At 40.1% G+C, this 24,904-nt stretch overlaps 1 protein-coding gene across 2 annotated transcripts in view; it reads left to right on the top strand.

Annotated features, from left to right (window-relative positions):
• LOC142144143 (CD109 antigen-like) overlaps positions 1-24,904 on the top strand; it is a 155,126-nt gene that overhangs the window by 13,505 nt on the left and 116,717 nt on the right. For both annotated transcript variants that reach the window (XM_075202633.1, XM_075202635.1), the window contains 6 exons: positions 695-723; positions 6,381-6,611; positions 7,676-7,801; positions 19,536-19,575; positions 19,783-19,867; positions 22,377-22,473. In XM_075202633.1, the coding sequence (XP_075058734.1) occupies positions 695-723; positions 6,381-6,611; positions 7,676-7,801; positions 19,536-19,575; positions 19,783-19,867; positions 22,377-22,473 (608 nt within the window). The remainder of the gene's footprint in view (positions 1-694; positions 724-6,380; positions 6,612-7,675; positions 7,802-19,535; positions 19,576-19,782; positions 19,868-22,376; positions 22,474-24,904) is intronic.

Consider the following 24,904-nt stretch of genomic DNA (forward strand, 5'->3'; position numbering starts at 1 on the left):
TATTGCCGTGCAGCTGGTACCATATATAATATGGAATATGCTGAGCGTGTGCTTGTATTACTGTATAACTTTTAATGTGATAGATTTTGCTCCTTACAGTTGCATGTCAGTGACATGCTATTCTACATATAGTTTGCCCAATTTAAGACAAAGCTTCATAGATTCAAAAGTGCCACATGTAATAAAGACAGTCCATATGTCCCCTCAATCTCATGATTATTTTACGCCATATACATGACCGGTGCTGGGCTGTCCAGCACCATGCTGTCCTGAGTTGTCGCTTGCGCCGTGAAGCCTCTTTGGATATACAGTTTGCAAATACTTTCAGGGTATTTTTGTTTTATTTTTGTATTTTGAATACTGCAAGAAAGATTTTATTTAGAAGAATTCTTACCATTTTGATTTCATTGTATAAGACAATATAATGTAAAAAATATAAGTAGGGAACTACATTTTATAGCCACTGTAAATACATCTGTTAGCACATGTCTCATGCAGTTAAATGAAGTGCACTGGAGTGCAAGCAGGTTGGGAATCATCAAAAATATTGTAAAGTTTGAAAAACTGTCAATTTAGGCTTTACACAAGAGCAGTCTACATATAAACATGCTTTATTTCTGTTTGGGAAGTTTTTAATAAGATTCAGATGCATTAAAAAGTGAATTTTGTTTTTTTCTTTTGTTTCTTAATACAGGATCCATTGGAACACTGGTTCTACCAAAAGTAAGTAAGTAATATACAGAGCCATATGAAATAAACTAAAAAGAAGAATTGCCGAACAGTTTGATACAAAAACAGCTGATCTATAAAGCTAGAATTCAATAACATGGAGTCAGGAGAGCAAATCTATTGAATTTAGCTCACAAATAGACATAGCGCTCAAATATTGATGCAGATTAAAAGCAGCCACAGTATGATACTCAAAGGAAATTTCTAATGATTTTCTTGTTAAAAAACATATATATATACTTTTAATAAAGTAAAAATTTATAGAAAGCTTTGTTGCTTTCTGTTTTAATATGTTTATATTTGTAACACACATTTCTGACTGGCTTCAAAGTTATTCAGTTAGTATCAGAGTCCTAAATGAAAAAGAAAATGAAAAGCTAGTTTCAAGGGCAAGAAGACTGCTGGAGTAAAGCTGGGTACACACTTATGCAATTGTTGAGCAGATTGATGATTAACCACCTCTTGGTCAGATATTGGAAGAGTGTGTATGTTCCCATGATCATGTTTTATCAAAACACATTGCATCATTTGATTTGGTTTTCTAAATGTCCTAAAAATCACGCTCAATGATGGAACGATGTCGGGCAAATATGGAAATGTGTATGCACTTAAGACCAGGCAGAAATTTGTAGAGTGTACAGAGTCACAATCTTCTCAGCAGATGGTTATAAGAGATGAAAATCACAGATCTGAAGGTAAATTGTGTTGGAAGGAATCGGCATGATCCCTCAGACTTTCAATAGTGGGTGATTTCATTACAGAAATTGCGTCTGAAATAACATTGTGTAGCGAAGGAATATGGATCCCTGGTGCTAACTTGGATTTGCACTGGCAGACCTGAGGTGCAGAGTCTAATGGGCTCCCCGATGTTCACCAAGAACCGCCACAACGCAGGGTGAGCTCCAATGCCGGGAACTCACAGGTCGCAGTCCTCTGGACTGCCTCCAGGTGTAGCACAGTGGTGGAAGAGTACAGGATCAGAGTCCGAGGGAGGGTCAGACAGCCAGAACTGATACACAGTTAGTCAGTGGAGTACTGAGTCTGAAACCAATGGAATGTTCACATGATGCCAGGAATTGGTACACAGACAGACAGAGGCAGTACAGAATCTGAATCCAATGAGTGCTCAAGCGTGCAGGGGAATTGGTACGCAGGCAGGCAGAAACAGTGCAGGATCAGGCTACAACAGGAGGTCAAAGGGAAGGCAGAAGGGTCAAAGAATACGAGGAATGAAGGAGACGGACAAGTATAGCACTTGTTGCTCTGACACTGCTACAGTGTCTGTGCGCATTTTAAATAGGGAGGGATTTGAATTGGCCGCCTTCGCAGCGGTCATGTGACACCTGACATGTGGAAGTGCATGCTGCACACTGATCGTGGTGATGATGAACGCTGGAGTGAGGATCAATTCAGAGATCATGACTGTAACCCCTCCCATACATTGAAGGGTTTATCGGCAAACATCCTGTGGAAAAGTTTACATAGGCGAGGAACGTGTACATCCGTAGCCTTTACCCAGGAGTATTCCTCAGGTCCATAGCCTTTCTAGTCCAAAGCAAATTGCAAAATACCCCTAGAAATACAAGAATTTAAGATTTGTCTGATATTGTACTCCTGCGGGTTCTCAAGTAATGCAGGAGGAGGAGGTTTGTTTGAAAGAGAGAATTGATTTGTTACCCCAGCTTTTAAGAGGGAAGCATGGAATAAGTTAGGGATCCAAAAGGAGCGAGGTAGATCCAACCTGAAAGCCACAGAATTGATGACTTCTACGATTTTGAAGGGTCAATAAATCTGGGTGCTAATTTAATACTGGGCACTCCTAATCGAAAGTTGTGGGTGAACAGACAGATGTCATCTCTGATTTTCCAATTAGGTACAGGAAGTCTCCTCTTTTCTGAAATCCTATTATAGCAAGGACATATTCTGTTAGTCTCCTTTTACCTGAGTCCAAATATCTGAAAAGTCCTGATGGAGCAAATCTACTACCAGTATTTCGGAGGTTGAAATCTTAGGTAAGGTGGGTAATTTAGGATGGCAGCATAAAGTACAAAAAAATGGAGAGTTGGAAATCGCTTCATGACAATGATTATTGCTTGCAAAATCTGCCCAGGGGAGTATGTGAACCCAATTACTCTGATTAACGGCAACATACATTCTCAAGAATTTATTGAGCTTCTGATTAGTTTTTTCACTCAAGTCATTGGACCGGGGAAAGAAACGCAGAAGAGAAATAAAACTTTATACTAATATTCTTAGAAAAATGCTCCAAAATTTAGATATGAACTGGGAACCATGATCAGATACAATTTCCAAAGGGCAACCATGTAAGCGGAAGATCGCCTTGATATAAAGACCAGCTAAGGCATTGGAAGGAGGCAGGTCAGTGGGACCAGGGGAGATCAGGAACCTATAACGATTGAGTGGGCCACAGGGTCTTTGGCGAGGCACCTTATGTTGAGTGCAGACGGCACACGCAGAAACAAATCTCTTTATATTGTGGCGAAGAAATGGTCATCTATAGCTCCGAGAAATTGACTCCCATGTTTTCTTATTGCCTGCATGACAGGCATCTGCTTTCGTGTTTCTGGAACCCAGATGGTAAGTAAGAATTAGCTTGAAGCAAGAATAAAACAGAGACCAACTCGCCTTTCTAGGATTCAAGTCACTGGGCAGATTGAAAATACAGAACAAACTTATGGTTGGTGTAGAAAGTCACTGGAACCCAGCCTCCCTCTCCATTTCTCAAGGTCTAATTTGTTGGCTAGGAACACTTTGTCTCCTATACCGTAATTCTTTTCAGCAGGTAAGAGTTTTCCGAGAGAAGAAGCCATAGCGATGGAGCTTCCCAGTGGAGAGTCTATTGTGAGGGAACAGCTCCGATTCCATAAAAGGAAGGAACAACCTCCCAGAAGAATGGACGAAAACAATTGGGTTTTTGCAAGATGGGTGCTGAAGAGAAGGTTCTCTTGAGACTTCTAAAGGATTGCGCAGCATCCGGAGGGCACTCCTTGGCATTGACTGTCTTCTGAGATAGGGATGTTATGGGGGCAAACAAGGACGAGTAATTTTCAATAAACTGGCGATAGTAATTCACAATCCCCAAGAACCGCTGGGTTGCTTTTAGTCCTGAGAGTTGAGGCCAGTCTGTGATGGCGTTGAGATTATCAGGATCCATTTGAAGTCTGGTACCAAAAAATAATGTAGCCCAGAAAAGGCAATTGATTTAGCTTAAATAGGCATATTACCAGTTTGCAAAATAGATAATTAGTTCTTAGTCTGGTAAGAACCTCCACTGCATGTCTCTGATGTGATTGGAGATCTTGGGGAAAAGATGAGAATGTCGTCCAGATATACCACTACAAACTGATAAATAAGATCCCGGAATATTTAGTTGATGAAACTTTAAAAAACTGTAGTGGCATTGCATAGGCCGAAAGGCATGACCACATACTCAAAGTGGCCGTCACGGGTGTTAAATGCCATTTTTAAGCTCTATCTGTTCTTCACGGTGATGGCATTTAAGCCACGATAGTTTATGCAAGGACGAAGACTGCCATCCTTCCTTTTAACAAAGAATAAGTCGACCTGGCCAGAGAAGAGAATTTTCAGATGAAGCCTGCTCTAAATTTTCCTTGAAATAATCAGCCATGGCAGTAATTTCCAGGATATACAATGGATATACACGACCACGAGGAGGTGATTTACTGCAAAGAAGGTCAATTCCACAGACCCAGGTTGTTGATGAGGAGGTAACTTAGTGGCTTTTTGTTCGCAGAACACATCAGAAAAAGAGTAATACTGAGAAGGTGGAAGATTGTTAGGTACTAAGCCAGGGTTAGAGTGCGGAAGCATAGGGCCCACTCTCTGTATGCAGTGCATACGACAATGCGGGCTCCAAGAAATAATCGGAACAGTTTTCCATTACAGGCTGTGTGCGTGGAGGCGCAGCCACAGATGTCCCAATACAATAAGATTAATGGCCTTGGGGATAACATGGAAGGAAATAGTTTCTTTATGCAAAGACCCAATCTGTAAAGTCAAGGGTACTGTGCAAATTAGAACTAGACCACCAGCAAATTTGCTACCATCAACAACATTGACGCAGATAGAAAGCTCTAAGGGCAGCATAGGGAAATCAAACTGAGTAATAATGAAGGCTGAAATTAAGTTACCAGCAGCATCGGAATCCAGACAGACTGACAGAGAGATGGTACCGGAGGGGAGACGTAAAGGGAGAGGGATAACCAAATTAGTATTGAATGAGAATGGGAGAGAGTGTCTCTTCAGAACCTGTTAGGTCCTGTCATTTCCCGGGCGTTTAGGACAAGTTCCAAGAAGATGTCAGGGGTCTCCACAATAAAGGCACAACTTATTCTTACATCTGCTCTCCCTCTCCTCACAAGACAGACCGGATTGGTCCAATTGCATAAGTTCCTTGGAAGAAACAATTGGGGCATGAATGGGAGCTAGGTGGATGGTTGAATGGCAGGAGTGTATGCTCTCTTGGGTTTGCTCCCTGAAGCTGAGGTCTGCACATGATGATGAGTTCATCTATCGAGAAGGGCAACTCCCACGAGACTAACTTGTCCTTGATACAGACAGACAACCCCTGCCAGAAGGCTGCAATCAGAACCTCATCATTCCAGTTCAGAGGCCAAGGTCCTAACTGGATCGCATATTAACCCAGAGACTGAGTGCCTTGGCACAGATGCAGTATCACAGAAGCAGCATTGGACACACTTTACTTGAATGTACCTAATTTTTTTTTGCAATTCTGAAGTATCGGATCATTGGGTTCCTATCAGGGGGTGCCCCAAGCATGGGCTTCACTGATAGACGGGAGATGATATAAGCGACTTTAGATTTCTCAGAAGGAAAGTTCCCAGGGAGAAGTTCGAATTGACAAGCTCATTTGTTCAAAAAAACCCTACACAATTTGGGATCAAGCTTCTGGGGGTTAGGGATGCGTAACTGAGAAGAGGCCGCAGAAGCAGGTGCCGGTTCAGATGGTGCAGCAGGCGGACCGGAAGCAACCAGTGTATTCTGAAGGGTATCCCAAGAGTGTAGATAAGGCCTGAAGGAATTTCATTAGGTGTTCCTGATTGAATTCCTGTTTATCAATTCTACCCTTGAGATGTGCAGGAACTCCCTAGGCGAGGGATCTGCAGGATCCATCGGGGGTCAGAGCAAACTGTAACGAACACCACTAAGGAAGATGGATCCTGAGTGCTAACCTAGATTGGTACTGGCAGACCAGAGTTGCAGAGTCTAATGGGCTCCCTGGTGTTCACCAAGAACTGCTACAAGGCGGGATGGGCTTCATTGCCAGAAACTCGCAGGTCGCAGTCCTCTGGATTGCCTCCAGGTGTAGCACAGTGGTGGAGGATTACAGGATTGGAGTCCATTTTGAGCAACTTCTATAGACGACACACATCTGACACCCACTACAGGAGAAATTGAGTATGATTGGTATACTATGCAACAATGTTCATAATTGCACTGCATTTAAAGCAAATAAAAATGATTAAGCAGTATTTACTTGAAACGCACTCACATTTACATAATTTTAAAATTAACACTTTATGATGACACAATAGGAATGAGAACCCCTTTGTAGAGATGACTGACAATGTATATTTTCCCTTTTTCAGCTTCCACTGAATAGCTTTTATGGGAAATATGAACTTCATGTCAAAGGATTTTCTGAGGGCAAAATTATATTTTCCGATACAAAGTCCCTAGATTTCAAATCCAAAAGTTTTTCTGTCTTCATTGAAACAAATAGTGTTCTTTACAAGCCTGCCCAAGAAGTGAAGATACGAATTGTGACCTTTTCTTCTGATCTGAAGCCTTACACTTCCACCATGGATGTACACATTATGGTAAGTTAGTATATGTAAATATGTTTCATGGTATACATTAAAATCATTTTTATCATCAAATTTAGCACAGTAAAAACTCCCATAAGGAAAAGTGATTGCTAACAATGTTATAAATACAGAAATGTTGTTGGAGGCGTGTCATTTCATTTGAATTAAGATTATCATAAAGGAACATTGAGAGCAATAAGATTATACCTAGCTTCATTTTTTAGAAGTAGCTAGGCAAATACATCATGTTGGCCTAGGAATGAGGCTGCTTTTTATGTGAAAACTTGAAGGCTACAATATATATATATATATATATATATATATTTGAATAGTTATTTGTTTATATAAATTTCATTTGAAATAGGGAAGAGAGGACTGCTAGAAGGTGACAGAAAGAGGGGAGAGGGTTCATGGAACAAAATAGAGGGGGGGGGGGGGTGCCAAGCGAACAAATTCTGGAGGAAGGGTAGAGGATCCCAGTAGACAGTGGAGAAGAGGGACCCAGGTGAATGGGTGTCAGGAGTGAGGGTCCTGGGGAAGAAATGAAAAGGTCCTGTGGGAAAGTGGAGAGGCCTACACATTTATTCAATGACATTGCTACTTATGGGATGTCAGTGCTACAGGAGAGCTTCAAAGCAGACTCTGTCTGAGCTGAAATGAGCTGACGGCCAGTTTGAAGACCTTTTCGGAGACCCTGGCTGAGCAGCATTCAACAGCTTCCAACAGGGCAGTGTCTAAGCAAAGATGCAGCACTAACTCTGAGAGTGGGTACTAAAAAGTCAGCCACAATACTCAATCCTCTGGGGAGGTCTCTGTGTGCATTTGAATGATAGGGCCAGTGTCGACCAAACTGGCACTGGCATGGGATGCACAGTAATGAAGATTACAGACTTTTTCGATTTTACCAAAAAATGCCAGCCCTCAGTGGTTTGATATATTATATATTAAAAGTGATTCTTTAAAACTCTCAGAAACCAAATTTTATAAAGGAAACATTATTTACATGCATAGGTTTGTATGATAATTATTATTTTAACTATTGCCCTTCTAACTTTGTTGTAACATTTCTTTTCAAGGATCCACATGGAAACTTAATTGAACAATGGCTAGAGGAGAAAGCAGAGTTAGGCGTTGTATCAAACAGTTTCCAGCTAAGTGATAATCCATTACTTGGAGATTGGTCAATAAAAGTAAAACTGCATGTAAGTATAACACTGCTGAGTTGTTACCTAGAGAAAGATTTTAATTAATGTTCTTATTGTAAGACACTATAGGCATCATTACAAGGTTCAGATACCCTGAAACTGTTAAATACCTAAAGCTGTATTTGACCTGTCTTCTTTGTAAGGACACATTACAGATTATGTTCACCTCTCTATACAGCCAATACATCAGAAGAGAAGTTCCTGATAATGTTATACAAGTTTACTGATAAATAACTGTGTTTACTGAGACATCATTTATATTATTTGAAAAGGTATCAAAATAGCATTTAAAGGACAAAGAAATAAAAAACAAGAAGTTAACAACTGTTTATACCTAAAGCTGTGGATCTGGAACATGCTTCAAATAGTTGATCTCTAATTTTATTCTTACTTAAATGCAGAATTTTTTTTGTATGTTTCGTAATGTTATTTTGGCAGCAGTCGAGAGTTGCAGATAGGCACTTATAGGACCCCAGTTCAGTTTAATGACAGGAGTACTGTTCAGTGCAAGAAAAGCACATTTGTTAACAATTTTGCTTTGAAATAGTAATTCAGATGCTTCAAGGTGCCATTTAACATTCACAGGAATTAATGGGCTTTCTCTGCCACTCCAAACCCACCATGATGCATGGGGGTTTTGCTGGTTGTCTTCAGTGACTGCTCTTACTGGTGCCACTTAGCTACACTAGCCACTAATCGACTGTAAATGTCATCTGCGTGCCAATATAATGTCAGTTGTAGGAGAGTAATTTTGCTACCGCCACTCCTTCACCAGCACCTGGAACTGCTTGCCTTCTTTTCTTGAGTAACGTATAGTTGCCGCAGCACTTCTGGTGCTGGTTGTTTCTAATCCATAAAAAACTTTCAAGATTGCTAGGTGTTACGATTTTGATGCCTTAGTCAGTATTTGCACAGGCTTACCTAGGGCACGGAGTCTAACGGCCTTCCGGTCTTCACCAAGAACCACCGCAAGGTAGTGTGGACTTTGCTGCCGAAGAACCGCAGGTCGTGGCCCCCAGATTAGCCTACTGATGTAAGGGAGAAAGTTCTAAATGATGGCAGGTAGACAGGCAATATGACAAAGCGGTGCAAGTACAGGCACTAACCGTTAATTCCAGGTGTTGTAGGTCTGGAGCAGTAACCGGTAGATGCACGGAGCCAATGGGTGCGTAGCAGGATATGGGTCCAGAGACACGGCCGGGTCAGTACACAGGTGATATCAGGTATACGGTGCCAGAGGGAGATCCAGAGAATAGTTGGTAACACAGCCGGGTCGGTACACAGGAGGTATCAGGTATACGGTGCCAGAGGGAGATCCAGAGAATAGTTGGTAACACAGCCGGGTCGTTACACAGGAGGTATCAGGTATACGGTGCCAGAGGGAGATCCAGAGAATAGTTGGTAACACAGCCGGGTCGGTACACAGGAGGTATCAGGTATACGGTGCCAGAGGGAGATCCAGAGAATAGTTGGTAACACAGCCGGGTCGGTACACAGGAGATATCAGGTATACGGTGCCAGAGGGAGATCCAGAGAATAGTTGGTAACACAGCCGGGTCTGTACACAGGAGGTATCAGGTATACGGTGCCAGAGGGAGATCCAGAGAATAGTTGGTAACACAGCCGGGTCAGTACACAGGAGGTATCAGGTATACGGTGCCAGAGGGAGATCCAGAGAATAGTTGGTAACACAGCCGGGTCGGTACACAGGAGGTATCAGGTATACGGTGCCAGAGGGAGATCCAGAGAATAGTTGGTAACACAGCCGGGTCGGTACACAGGAGGTATCAGGTATACGGTGCCAGAGGGAGATCCAGAGAATAGTTGGTAACACAGCCGGGTCAGTACACAGGAGGTATCAGGTAGTACACAGGGAGCAGGTTCACAGGGGTCAAGAACACAGGAACTGTAGCCAGGAACAGGAAACACATTGCTCTGACACAAGCAGCGTGTCAGAGCAGAGTAGATATAGAGATTTGAATTCCCCGCCCAGGAGTAACATGACACGATGCAGGGAGAAGCCGGAAGTGCGGGAGCGCCATCGGGAGAAGCGCCGAACAGCAGAGACACAGCTGCCAGACAACGCTGACAGCGCTGCGGAGCGGGGACAAGGAAAGTTCATAACACTAGGTATTGTATCTAGCAGAGTGCATGTGTATTCTAGGCTCTACGCAGGATAGACAAGAGATGGGTAAAAGTATGCACCTTAATCTGTTGGCTACAGGAACACAGCAGTGACAGGCGTCTCATAAAAAGCAGAATCTTTCGTAAAAATTATGTTTATCGGCTCATATAGCTCTTAGAAGAGCTGTTCCTTTAAGTGCATACACACACCACTTGAAAGTAGTGATGTTATTTACATGAGCTACTAGAGCTTCATCTTTACATTATTATACACTGAGCTGCAGGAGGGAGAAAACCAGCCTGCAGACATTTTGGCCAAACTTGGCTCATCCTCTTATCTGTGCCCAAGAATTATCTTCTTCATTAAATTTTCTCTTTCCATTTACTTCAGGGGTATGTGTTTTCTTCCCTGTTCACGTTTATCTAGCTGCCAGGGGGCACAGCCAAATTTTACCATTGGCACCTTTAGGTCTGGGCTAGGATACTTTATCTCTTGATCTTCCACACAGACTTACTTTCAGTCTACACAAAACTGTGTTGACACAGTAGAAGCTGCCCATAGACTGTAAGATTCTTGAGTAATACCTAACTCCAGCATCTCCTCCTGCCTTCATCTGTACACGATTCAGCAAACCTTCTCTACACTCTCACCATTGGTATCCACAAGGATGCCAGGTAATGGATCACAAAGTGTTTCTTCCACCAGTAAGCAGCAAACAGCTGTTACCTTCTCCACACACTTGTGGTATGTTTTCAGCATGTTTCTATACTAAGCAAGCTGCCACCTGCGATCTGTCAAAGTACAGAACTCAAGTGCTTTGAGATCTTGTACTACAATCTCAGCCAGGCAGCCTGGAGTTTGTTCTTACGTGTGGGCATCAGAACTAGCACATACTCCCCACCTCAAAATCTGATGCTGGCATTCTGGTACTGCTAAGTCTTTTGCTTAGTCAGCACTTGTAGGAGGTTAACCTGCATAAGTCTCTTGCACCTCTCAAATTGTTCTGGACATGACACAACCTACTCTACCTCAGAAATATTCTGTATCCCGCTTCCAAAAATTATGGGGTACAGTTTGAATTGCTCTATGGGCACAAAGTACTCCTCAAAGAGTGATAAACTGGTAAACTCATGTAGTACTGGAGCACTTGCCAGGGACTTTTTCAGTGTTTGGAAAACCAGCTCACAAGCAAGTGTCCAGTCTAACATTTTGTTTAGCCTTTTCTTAGTCTGTCCCTGACATTAGCACAGTAGAACACTGTACAATAGCTGCTTATGCTGGGCCAAACTTCAGACCTCAATCACTGCATAGCTGCTGCCAGCTTGGCACCTCCTGCATTCTAAAGATGGTTCAGAAAACAGAGCTTCCCTGATCCCTCTCATGCAGCCTTCATTTGCTGCAGTGCCAACAAGATGGGGGCTTACCACAGGGCTCCCACTTGAACCTTCTGCACGTGGCACCATATTTCAGTGATGGAAAATTACACACACAAGTGGCTCTCTCCACTGGAGCTGCATGGAGTAGAAACAGTATATATAATTGCCAACTTACCAGAGTCAAGAACTAGCGATGTGCCCTGGTTACCAAATGCCAGGAACTAGTGCTGTACCTACAACTACTTATTGTCTGAAGCATGAAACTAGCACAATACCTATATCTACCAACAAGTATAAAGGGAAAAATGTTAATTCTTACATATTGGTGTTTAACTGTCTGGAGCCAATAATTAGCACAGTGGCTGTATCTATGAATATGTATACTAACCAACCACTACAATTGTAGTTCTGCTACCTTATGAATCAATCACACCTCTTAGATTGTAAGCTCATTTGGTGGTTTTGACAGGATGGACCGCCTATGCCACCCGGTCTGTTTATGCTTGGAATCGGCTAGGCTTACTTTGCCACTGTCCTCTTTTCGTTATTCCTAATATGCCCCTCCTGCTGCAGTAGGAGGAGCCTGCTTCCACTACTGGGCTCCTTTATGGCGCCCAGAACCACGTTCCTTCTGGGTAACTGTCACTGCTAGTGTATTCCCCTGCTGGTACACTTGGGCTGGTACCCCTGACCGCTTACTATGGATCAAGGTGCTGTGGATGGATCCCCCCTGGCCTATCACACTGGCCAGAGCTGCTGGGTAGCAGCAGAGCGGTGGTACTGGAGAGCTGGGTCCAAACCTCAGAAACAGCCGGAGAATGGATTAAATTTAGGGTCGAATCTGCAGCTAACAATATTTACGCTTATCTGTGATATCTTAAAACCTTGCTGTGATATCCTGCATCTTACAGTGAACAGCAAGCCTAATTGCATCTTCCTATGACCCTCGCACATCAAAAGGTCTAATTAGCATGAGATTAGCATGAGTCCTTTCTTCCAACAGTTGCAGAATACACATTTCCTCCAAATAAAAGAATTCTCCAGAAAAAGTTGTACACCCCAAACAAGACATTTTCTTACACCAAGATATACAAAAGGTTTTCAAAACAAAGGCTTATTGTATCAGATATATACATCAGTAATAAGGCATTTCCTCCATAAAAGCTAAAACAGAAAAAAAAGAATTTTCTCCCTCAGAAATGAAAGATTTCCCTTACCAAAATATACACAATATCAAAAATATGTGCATGCGCAATTATATTAATAAGCGCCCTGCGCTATTTCCTTTAAATAAATTTATACCAGAAGTTATTTATAAGTGATCCAGCCACAGTAGTAATATGTTGGAACTTTATAAATTAAAGATATTAATACTAATAATAATTACCTCAACTGTATAGGTCAGGCAAGCAAGTCGGGCTCCTGGACTCTGGTGGCATGAGTCTGGTGGGCCTAGGCTCTGAGATACTACATAATCAGGTTTTCTTGCATCCATTGCAATTTTTCTCCAGTTAGAGCTCCTGAGAGGATGGAACGGTGGCAGGTTAGGAGCACTTGAGTATGTGGATACTTGCTTGGGGGTGGATTGGTGAGCAGTGAGCAGTCCTTTTGTGCTGGTTGCTGCTGAACAGGCATTTCTTACAGCCACATGTTGGCCTGCTAACATGTAGCTTCTCCCTTATTGAAAGGCTCTGAACCACCACCCATTCCTTTAGCTCTGGTGTGCACAAGTGGTAGAATATTTCCCAGCAAAATAGGTACATTTCCAGGTCTGGGCAGCAACTCCATCCACCCATATCACTAAAATTTACGCTACTGGTTGGCAAACTGAGTTATATGACTACCTTGGCTAAGTCCCAGAACCTTTACAAGTAAGTTTCTGGAGTGATGGCAAGTTGTAGGGATGCTCTTTTAAATATCCCTAGATCTCCCAGATTTACATCCAGGACTTTGTCCGTGGGGTGTTATGCCACTTTGCAACTGAGTTTGCCTCTATTAGGTTTAGGGAAATTCTGGGGTTACAGCCCGGAATTGTTTTCAGGTCTTCAGAATTCTTCTAGCACTACTAGCTACTAGCATGGTTGCTGCTGCTTTGTAGTACCCATAATAAGGGGATGAGGCCTGTTTTCTAACTCTGCCCTCCCAACCAGAACCCTGCTGGGAGGCCGCTGGCATTTCCGCCAACAGTCGTCAGACTTGGGAAGGGAGGTGTTGAAGTCTGTTACACCTTCTTTTCCTTGCAGATAACATTTTAAATGTCTGCATATAGTTATAAACCGTTTCACCAATTTAGGTGCACCAGAAGGAAGATGGTTGGGGGAGGGTGTACACCTAAACAAAGCAATTAAACAAAGTGTTAAAAATAATAATTAAAAGTTCACCCCTCTGACACTTTAATGGTTGATTCTTCTGCAGATGGTAGGAGAATGTTGAAAATCTAACATATAAGTGCATGAAATGTCAGCAGTTGATGATTTGGACACTCAACAAGTGCAGAATTTCATAACTCTCCTGTCATTGGTGGCAAAAGAATCAATGGCACCAGTGTTTGGCAGGCAGGGGTGAGTATCTCCCAAACAGAAGAGGTCCCTGGCATCAGACTTGGGATTCTCTTAATACTGATATTTGGGAAGGGGAGGTTATTATGAAAAAATGTGATGTTAATCAATGAAAATCTGTATTTTTTTACATATGGACAGATATAACTAATGGTGAGTAAATTAAATGTTTGCACGTAACAATATACCTAATAACATGCAATGTTTGACTCAAAATTTGCAACAGCACTAAGTACATTTGTTTTGAAATAAGATGTAATTTCTTTTTGTTTTAGCTTCATCAGATTTGCACTGGAAAGGCTTTATTCAGACAAATGGATACCAAAGATGTTAATCTCTTAAGAAGTACTTAAATATTATTTAGTGTATATAGATACATATTAATACTTTCAAGAAAAAAAATAATATACTAATCACTACGAAAGGGACTGGTACCAGAGGGACAAGTAACATGGAAACAAATGTTAATCCTTTACATACTGGTGTTTAACATTTTATTTTTGTACACCAGATGGCAGCAAATGCAAACTTATAAAGTTAGATTTATAAAGCAGCACTATGTCAATAGAGAAGCTTGTTCACCAAAAACGCCTTTGCTGATTTTTTCGCATTTCTTTATCCTATAGGATGTTAGTATTTATTACAGACAGATGCTACAGTGAACCCCATCAATAACCTTTTATCTATGCATTTGCCAAGCCAACAGGAAATACCTTTTAGAAGATCAAGCATTCTTGGCTGTTGACCCTTTACTACTGTATTTTGCCATTGTCTGCTACTGTATTGTTTTTCACTATAATACAGAAGATATACGGTATAAACAAGTGGTTTAATGTAGCTCCCTTAAAAGTGCCCACTTCACTAACTTGACTTTACAATGATTTTTTTTTTGCATTGATTTTCAAATAATAACAGAGCTCCAACGTATTGCCCTCAAATGTCACTACTAGGCAGATTTTCAGTATTTTCTGCAATCAAAGATATCCTTTGTATAATTGAACCAGTTGGTAACCATGGGCCTGATTCATTAAGGATCTTAAATGAAGAGGATTCTTATTTCAGTCTCTTGAACAAAACCATGTTACAATGCAAGGGGTGCAAATTAGTGTTCTGTTTTGCACATAAGTTAAATACTGCCTGTTTTTTCATGTAGCACACAAATATCAACTTTCAATTTCAGTGTACAAATAAGCTATCAAGTATTTGTGTGCTACATGAAAAAACAGTCAGTATTTCACTTATGTGCAAAACAGAACACTCATTTGCACCCCTTGCAAAGTAATATGGTTTTGTCCAGGAGACTAAAATAAGAATCCTCTTCATTTAAGATCCTTAATGAATCAGTCCCCATGTTCTTTCAGTTCTTTACGGTTTTCATTGTGTATAACAAATACAAGTTACAACAAATTAGAGGCCTTATACTTGCCATGCACGTCCGTTACCTCTCTGGACTTTAATACTGCACCAGCTCAGAGCTGGTGCAGTATTAAAACACTGCCAACAGACAGTTCACTGTGTAGTAAAAATAAAAATAATTAAAATTAGGTGGCAAGTCCCTCCAAAGATCCTCAACTACTATACAAGGTAGATAATAGGTATGTGGTTACAGCAGTCCTGGTGCAAAAAACAGCATGACTCTCCTGCAAGAGGATACCAGTGCCGAAACGGACTAGTGCTTCTCCCCACTGCCCTGGGTTGTGGTAATTAACTAGATTGGGACCTCTGCAGTGGCATTGTTGTCACCTGAGCGGTCCTAATATAAAGGACATTGGTTAAAAAAATAAAAAATACAATCTTTTAAATAAAATGTAGTTAAATAAACAGATCTTCAAAATCCTTATTCACCACTCTATTAAATACAAAATAAAAAAACATTGTTGTCTAATTGGGTAAAAAAATCTGTTTACAATCCCCATAAAAATGACCTACCAATTCACTACGAACAACCACAATAAGATTATCAAAGCTGGGAGCCTCAAGACTCCCATTCACCGACTGCAATGTATCCGACACTTTATGTGGTTTTGATCATTTTGTTTTGGTCATTTGTAATGTGTGGATTAGGATCTTTTTTCTTTTGAGCTACAATGGATCAATAAAGAAAAAAAGATTTTAATTTATAATTGCTAAAAATACAATTATTTTTTTACTCTTTTGGTAAAATAAGCTGGGGTCCATTATTCCGGAACCACTGGGGTGACAAAGTTGCTACTCAGGGAGTCCCAATCTTGTTAATTAGTCCAGCACCTACAGCCCATGGGGGGCAGGAAGAGCCCCAGCACAGTGTGGGGCTGGTAACCTCTGGGTAAGTAGAGTGCATGCTATTTTTGGAGGCTAGGTTTCACTATGGCAGGGCGACTTCTAATGCTCATGATCTCTCTATTATAATATAAACCAGCCCAGGATGTCCTGTGCTGGGTCTGAATGAGGATTACAGTTGGGTGGTATACTTACTGGCTTGTTATTTATGGGGACTATTCTATTACAGGTGGCAAGCGCACCTGACACACACTTTTTGTGGAAAAGTGCATTTGTAAGTGCACTCAGAGCAATCTAATATAGAGCTACACACACACACACACACACGGCACATAAAAGCATACCCCTCACTCTCATGATTATTTTAAGCCATAAACTAGGCGGAACAGAGCAGTATTTTTGGTATACAAAGACTTTGATGTGACATTTACTTCTTAGCACAGTGCAACAATGATCTGTCTCGCCACACACTGAGGCACACATTTAGCTTTGTGTAGGCTGCTCCTCAGCGTGGAGAGGAGGCACGGGCTCTGAGGTGCACATGTGCAGAAGGGGTGTTTTGCAGTTTGCATTGGGTGTACTTTTGTGAATGGTGTTGACTAGGTGTGGTGATTGCTTATTTTATGTGCAGCTATTCCTGTTACATGATTGTAGTTAGTACCTTGGTTTCAAATTGCCATCAAGACCCAATTAGAAGTATAGAAGCAGATTTTTGTGCTCAAGCTAGGAGAGGTTACTGGATTTCACATGTAAGCATACTTTACGAAGGTGTGAATTATTGTCTTTCTAAGCTCCAGGAAAGTCAGAGGCATAATAGTATATATAAAGTGCTTTTTTTTTAAAAAAAAATTTGAACCTTTCAAAATCTCACTTTGATAAGTGTTTCAGCATGCATGTGCTGAATGTTTATTTACTAACATAGATGATGTCGACAAAGTAATACATAATTCAGAAGTCAGTGAAATCTAGGAGCCAGCAAGGTATCTTAAGAAGTTGGTGAATATGTGCATCTATTGGGAGAAATGGCTCATAAAAGTTATTCTATATGTATAAAAAATTACTCCCTTCAGGGGGTATATTTACTAGACTGTGGGTTTGAAAAAGTGGTGATGTTGCCTATAGCAACCAATCAGATTGTAGTTATCATTTATTTAGTACATTCTACAAAATGACAGCTATAAGCTGATTGGATGCTATAGGCAACATCTCTACTTTTTCAAATCTGCAGATTAGTAAATATACCCCCTGAAGTCAATCAGGCTCCTGGGATTTACAAACTGTGGCATAGAGCATGTATGGGTTATAATCATGGCTGCAAACAGTAGGTAAGCTAACTGACAAAGCCAACTTAAGGCACTACAGAGTGTTGAAAGTTTGCTTTTTTTTTTTTTTTTTGTTGCAGATCGTTTAAAGGTGGCTAGTTTTTTTGTTTTTGTTACTTGTATTTTCATTTTAGGAAAAGTACACGTTTTCAGTTTTTCATCGACTTGCTAAGACTGTATAAACTAGTACTTGCATCAGTTACATATCTCAGACACTTGTAAATTAACTTTGGGATTTCCATTTCTCTTGGTTAGCTATTTTGAAAACAAGCTTAATAATAACCAGAATGTGTCTTTTTTCCTACATCTGTTGCATGCCCTCTTTAAACCTTAATGGAAAACATACTTTTTTTTTCTTAAATACTTATTTTTGTTTCTTAATTGGTTAGAGGATTAATAAGCCAAATAATATGGGGTGCACAAATGAATGTAAATCAGCAGGGAAGATATATTTAGCATTACGTAAAGCAGATAGAATGTCGAGTGACATAGATTAAAAAAGAACAAAATGGGACATTTTTATTTTGTTATGGTTGATAGTGTACATCAAAAGACATTAAAGCAAAACAATCAAGACTCCAGCTGCATTTGCTTCATGGATAAGGTTGAATTCAAGTTAAAATAATTGGCAAAAGTCATAACTGGATGGAAAATGTGAAGGCGCACACCTTTTCCAAAATGTGAACAATTGGTAGCAGATGTGAAACTCTGAGAAGTGATTGGATGGTTAGCTTGAATTTGTTAAATACCTTTTTTAAAGTACATTTTCAACTCAATTTATCAATAGCACTACTTTTTTTTTTTTTAAAAAAAAAAAAACCATTGTGTGTAATCTTTAAAGGGTATAGAGTCTGTGGAATTATAGGGTCTGAGTCATTAAGGAGAGCAAAGTAAAAAAAGAGTAACTTTGCACCTTGGCAAAACCATGTTGCATTGGAGGAGGAGGTACATTTAAAATGTGGAGACAGATTTACAGTTGGGGTAGGGCAGGTCCTAGATCAGTGATGGCTAACCTTTTCAACTTGGTGTGTCAAAAATCGTAAAAAAGTGTAGCCTTCCTCGGGTCGTGTCTCATTTCAGGAAAAAAAAATAAATGTGTGTGTGTATATATATATATATATATATATATATATATATATATATATATATATATATATATATATACACAAGTTAACCCGTGCATGATACTCATGCATTCTAGTCAAATCAAGCTACTTAAGGTGTTAAAAAGGTTCTTGTCATGCATTTGGGCCATAGCCCAGGCCTCAACCACCAACCACTCCCAACTGTCACTTCTCCTTCAAGAAATATATATATATTTTTTTTAAATCTTTATAAACACTTTTAACAATTAACAAATTAAATTAACAAATTAAAAACATCTTAGTATACCAAATTTCAGCCCTTTCTGATTTATTTTTTTCCACACACACTAAGAATTTAGTAGGTCAGTGTATAACTCCGCCCAGCAGGTGGCGCTGCAGCTTGGTTTTATTTTTTCCACACACACACAGATAGACTAACACACGCCACTAGACATTTATATAATTTGTCATTGGGCTACAGGGTGAAACCAGATACTGGCCACAAGCAATCTTATGTAGTGTTTTTATTAACAGACCAAAGACTCCATTTCTGGTGAGCCTGCAGGGTTTGCAGAGTAGAGGAATCCTTTACTTTTTTAATCCTGTAATACAATATTTATATATAATCACACAGCTCTGCATACCCTGCAGGCTCACCAGAAATTGAGTCTTTTGTCTATTAATAAAAACACTACATAAGATTGATTGTGGCAGGATCTGAAGCTATTTTACAATTTAATATTTGATATATTAAGTGCAAGCCCTACCGTGCCCCAGTGATGCCGGGAGATATGCAAGGGAGGAGCTGGTGCGTATGTTAGGTAATTTAGACTGTAAGCTCCAATAGGGCAGGGACTGATGTGAGTGAATATCTGTAAAGCACTGCAGAATTAGTAGTGCTATATAAATAGCTGATTATGATGATACTCAGCACAAAGTCTAGATAAGGTGACTGCACTATAATATTGAAAAGTAATTTTTTTCTATTTAATTTTTCTTTTTATAGTATCAGCTTTATTATCAAACCTTTACGGTAACCCAATACGGTAAGTATATTTTATCAGTATTGTTTTCGAATCTTATTCTCTGCAAACAAAGCTAATAAAAAAACTCAAATCGCTCACATATCTCAGAAATATATTTATATGATACACACTTATAAAATAAAAGACATATGCCGTATGCTGTAGATACACTGGTATAAATATTCTAAATTGTTTATATTGTCATATTTTCTTTTTTCTGTACTATAGTTTTACCCAAGTTTGAAGTCTCCCTTACCACACCCTCACATCATTCGATAAAGAATGAGTTGTTAGAAGGCACTGTCACAGCAAAGTAAGTTCTATATTTTTCCTTTGTAAGTCTTCACATTTGTCAATCATGCTGACTGGTGAATGATTAAAACTGGCAATTAGTGAGCTCACCACTTGCAGTATACAAAGCTTCTATTTGCAAAACAAGACTACTGGGATGCTTGTTCCTGCCTGTCAGCCAATAACAACTTGCATAATGTTTATGTGCGTGAACTTTCAAGCAATTGGATATGCACAAAAGCCCAAGCATGGTACTCCTCCTAGATGCCAGCTGAGGAGAGACATGAAGTGGTGGCACATGAGAGTAGTGGGAGCAAGGACACATGACACATCTTGCTCATCTAAAAACAGCCCTTTTTTTTAAACAACAAATAATGACACACATATGCCATGGAGATTTATCTGTCATCACATCTGGGTCTTTATTTTATGTGCAAAGTGCAGTAAACCGGTTCTTTGTGTTTATTTCCACTAGAGGCATAATTAGGCATTCTGGGCCCCATAACAATATGTTGCAGATGCCCCTGCTCCTTCAAGTCCTGCCTCAGTGGTGCTCAATTACTACCATTATGCTCCCCACCCCATGCTGACAACTGCTTAATACCTTACATTTGTAGCAATATGACATAGGTGAAGCATTCCTTTATCCTTTGTAGCTGCTGGCTCTAATTGCAGTTAGGCTGAGGGGGTCTTTACAGACATATGTTTCTCCCTGTCCTGAGCCTGCTATTCTGCTGGGCCCTCTAGCAGTTCCACAGGTTGCTATGGCTATAGTTACACTCTTGAGTTCCACTAATCTGGTTAATAAAGATACCTCAGGAGTTTAACTGTGTGAAAAGAAGTATTCTGAGCTTAAGATTTCCAGTAGAAAATGCAAAGCAATCCTGTTACTCACTAGGACTCTGAGATATATGTATGCACATTGTCACTGGCATTTTAACAAAATATATTAAAGGCAATTAAATAAGCAATGACCAGTTATGACAAAATATTTCAGTAACTCATTTTTCATAAGTGATAACTATTTTTGTTTAAGGTTCCCAGAATACAGTGTACTCTCATGGGGGCTGCATTGCTTTCTAATCACAGTGCTGAATTATAAACTTAATATGGTAGCTGAACGGTATATTGGCTGTACTTTGACTGGTAACAGGAGTGTACTTAGTATTGACTGTGAACTGCATTGTTTTCTGAGTACATTTGAGAGTATTTTAGTAACGAGGCTACATTATATACACAATGCAGTGCTGCATTGTATACAGTACTAGTCAGGGATGGTGGAAAATTTTAGGCTGGGGGGGCAAGGGTTACCTCAGCAGCCTGTTAGGAATATTTTAATGGAAATAAAACGCAGGTGGCCCACTCTGACACCGGCCCGGAGGGCAGATGCCTCCCTTCCCTCCAGCCCAACCTGCCCCTGAGCACTGGTCATGAGGGCTGCTTACATACCGGTTCAAATATTGCATTGTAAATGGTCACAGGGCTGCATTTCATGGAAACTGACACTCACACTTTTCCCTGAAATACCTGTTTCCCAGACAGACACCTACTCTGACAGTCGAAAAGAAGAGCTGCTTATTAATATTAAAGCATGCAGAGCACAAAGAGCAACTAGATTGCTTTGCATCTTTGTTACAGCCGTGCTGTTTGGACACATAGGGACATTATTTTCTACTATAAGGTAGCAAATTGATCATAAAGATGGGGAGACAGGTGCTATGTTTGCATTTAATTTATATGCAGTCTGCAGGCGGTTGTAACATTCCAGGCTACAGTCACTTTGCAGAAGGTTTGTGCCGTTGCACAACGCTGCTATAGCTAACACAAGCTTTCCCTTGTTTCTGAGTGGGTGCTCGTTTACAAATACGATTACATTATTAGCAGTTCATTGTATCAATTTTAATGTAATAATTTAAATAGAATACCAAAAAGCTACAACATTTTTTATTATCTTTTATCCTTCTAATAATGATCAAATATGTAAACTTCTCTTTCGATAGTTTCACAATCACAGTGAGATGTCTAATTTAATACAGATGTTGATCATCTATATTACCATTTAGGATTGGCAGCAAATGTTTTGCCAACAGGCAAAATAGAGGTAATTAAGCTGATCAGCAAAAAAATAAATTCTGCGGAGAAAACGATACTCCACATAACATGCGCTACAGTCAGTAAACCCTGTGCAGGGGAGAATGGAGAACACTCTGGTTTGAGTACTAAATGAATGGGAACAGCTGCTCCAGCAGCAGGGGATAATCAATGTAACACTACCACAGTGTTGGAGATTTCTTGTACATTGAATGAGGAGTGGTGAAAAGTAACAGGCACTAGCTCTAGGTCCAGCCAAGAAGCGACTGTCCTTAACGGAGATGGTCTAAGAGTACACACACAGCACCACTCCATTCATTTTATTATTTAATCCTTTTCATGATTTGCAAAGATCCATATCTGTACTGTAGCAATATGTTGACATTTCTTTAATGAACTCAGGATTTTTTTGTGATTGTGATGTTTGTAATGAATTGTAGATATACCTATGGAATGCCTGTAAAAGGAAAGCTGTCTGTTACCTTATTGAATACAGCAATTTATCTGAGAAAAAAAAACATCACCAAACATTTTGAGGTACGTATACTTGTTCATTACAACTGTGTATAATACAGTAAACGCTCTTATTGGGGCTCTCCTCCTAAAAATTAGTAGTAGCAGCACTCGCTAAAGTCAGTTGAAAAGCCTCTGCACAGAAGTGTAGCACTGTGGTTGTTAAGTAGACTCTCTGCGCAGTTTAAACTTGCATTTATCGTCATAACACATTACATGTATTATCCAAGTCATGTTCAGATAGGGTGCAAGCAGAGATGAACGAACTTTTTTACTAATTGATTTTCTCATGAGGTGAGAAGTTTCGGTAATACAATGTTTGAGTTCCACTTTAGCTGCATCATTCCACACTGAATTGTAAATGTCACGTTTTGACACAATTCAAAGTCTGTTAATAGAGCTGGGATGACAATGGTGTCTAGTCATTCTTCTCTGGGGTGTTGTCAGCACATAATAATGGAGAACACCGGATTGAACAAAAATGTTGGGTGGATGACTGATCCAAACACCTGGGGTAAAAAAAAAACTTGGCGCCCACATGCAGAAATAGATTTTGTATGACTATTTTGAAAATGTGGTTCACCTCTAGGTGTAATATCTAATATAAGTTTAAACTGAGTAAGAGATATCATCTACATAGAGAAGATATTGAAATCCAACAGTGATTATTAATTTTCCAAGAGAAGTAGTGTAGAAAGAGAGGAGCAGAGGACTGTGTATTGTGTTACTCTGACTAATAAAGGAATCCGAGAAGAGGTTGATCCAGAGAAATGAACACTTAAAGAGCGATTAGATAGGGATTATAGCATTTGTTTGAGAAGAGAGTGGTCAACAGTGACAAAAGCAGCAAAGAGATTCAGAAGAATTAGAAGTGAGTAATGGCCTTTTAGATTTAGCACTAATCAAATCACTGATATCCTTAGTCCAGGGGTAGGCAAACCTTCTCTATCATTGTGTCGGCTAAAATCTAGTCAAGCCCAGGTGTGCCAGCTGCGTGTGTATGTATTTATGTGTATGTATATATATATATATATATATATATATATATATATATATATATATATATATATATATATATATGTACACACACATATATCTTATTTTATATCACAATATTAATAGTGATGGGGCCAACAAATTATGCCAGTATTCTCAATTCATATTATGCCATAGTATTGTCCTCAATTTATATTATGCCATATAGTTGTGCCCACAATCCATATCATGCCTCATAGTTATGACCCCAATTCATATACCACATACTTGTGCCTCCAATTCATATTATGCCACATAGTAGAGCCCCCAGTTCATATTATGTCACGTAGTCGTGCCCCCAAAACATATTACGCCACAGTAATGCCCCAAGTTCATATCATTGCATATAGTTGTGCCCCCAGTTCATATTATGCCACAGTGACCCATTTCACAGTATGCCACAGTAATGTCCACAGTTCATTTTATGCCACAGTAATGCCCCCAATTCACAATAAGCCACAGTAATGCCCCCAATGAATGTTAAACCACACATGAATGTCCACATTGAATGCTATGCCTCACAAAGTGCCTCCAAATAATTTTAAGCCACACATAAATGCCCCCATTATTAGTATTATTATTATTACCATTTATTTATATAGCGCCACTAATTCCACAGCTAATTGTACAGAGAACTCACTCACATCAGTCCCTGCCCCATTGGGGCTTACAGTCAAAATTACCTAACACACACACAGACACAGACAGACAGACTGGGGTCAGTTTGTTAGCAGCCAATTAACCTACCAGTATGTTTTTGGAGTGTGGGAGGAAACCGGAGCACCCGGAGGAAACCCACGCAAGCACGGGGAGAACATACAAACTCCTCACAGATAAGGCCATGGTCGGGAAAAGAACTTATGACCCCAGTGCTGTGGGGCAAAAGTGCTAACCACTTAGCCACCGTGCTGCCCATTGAATGTTATGCCTCACAAAGTGCCTGCAAATAATTTTAAGCCACACATAAATTAAATAAACATTAGCCAAATGTATATGCAATTTACCTCTTGCATGAGTGATTCATTCCGTAATGGTACTCAGGAGGAGTTCACTGTCAGCGAGATGAGCTGAACTGCTGCGCATGTGCTGCAGTTCAGTGTCGGCGAAATGAGATGAAATGACAGCTGTACGGCGTGCCAGTATGCAGGGAGCTGTGTGAGGGGGGTTGCCGACCCCTGCCTTAGTCCATGCACTTCAACTGCAAGTGTGAGACGAGTGTAGACAATTCTCTCAAGAAGCCTGGAGGGGCATGGGAGCTGAGAGAGGGGACGATAATTTGAAAGAGTTTGGGTCAGAAATGTGGGGTTATTTTAGAATAAGATTAATCCCTGTGTGCTTGAATAATGATGGAAATATACTAGTAGAGGAAGAGATTAAGATTTTAATTAAGGTTGGGATAAGCACAGAAGACCGTTATCAA

Source organism: Mixophyes fleayi, chromosome 3, assembly GCF_038048845.1.
Source record: "Mixophyes fleayi isolate aMixFle1 chromosome 3, aMixFle1.hap1, whole genome shotgun sequence".
NCBI classification, from domain to species: Eukaryota; Metazoa; Chordata; class Amphibia; order Anura; family Limnodynastidae; genus Mixophyes; species Mixophyes fleayi.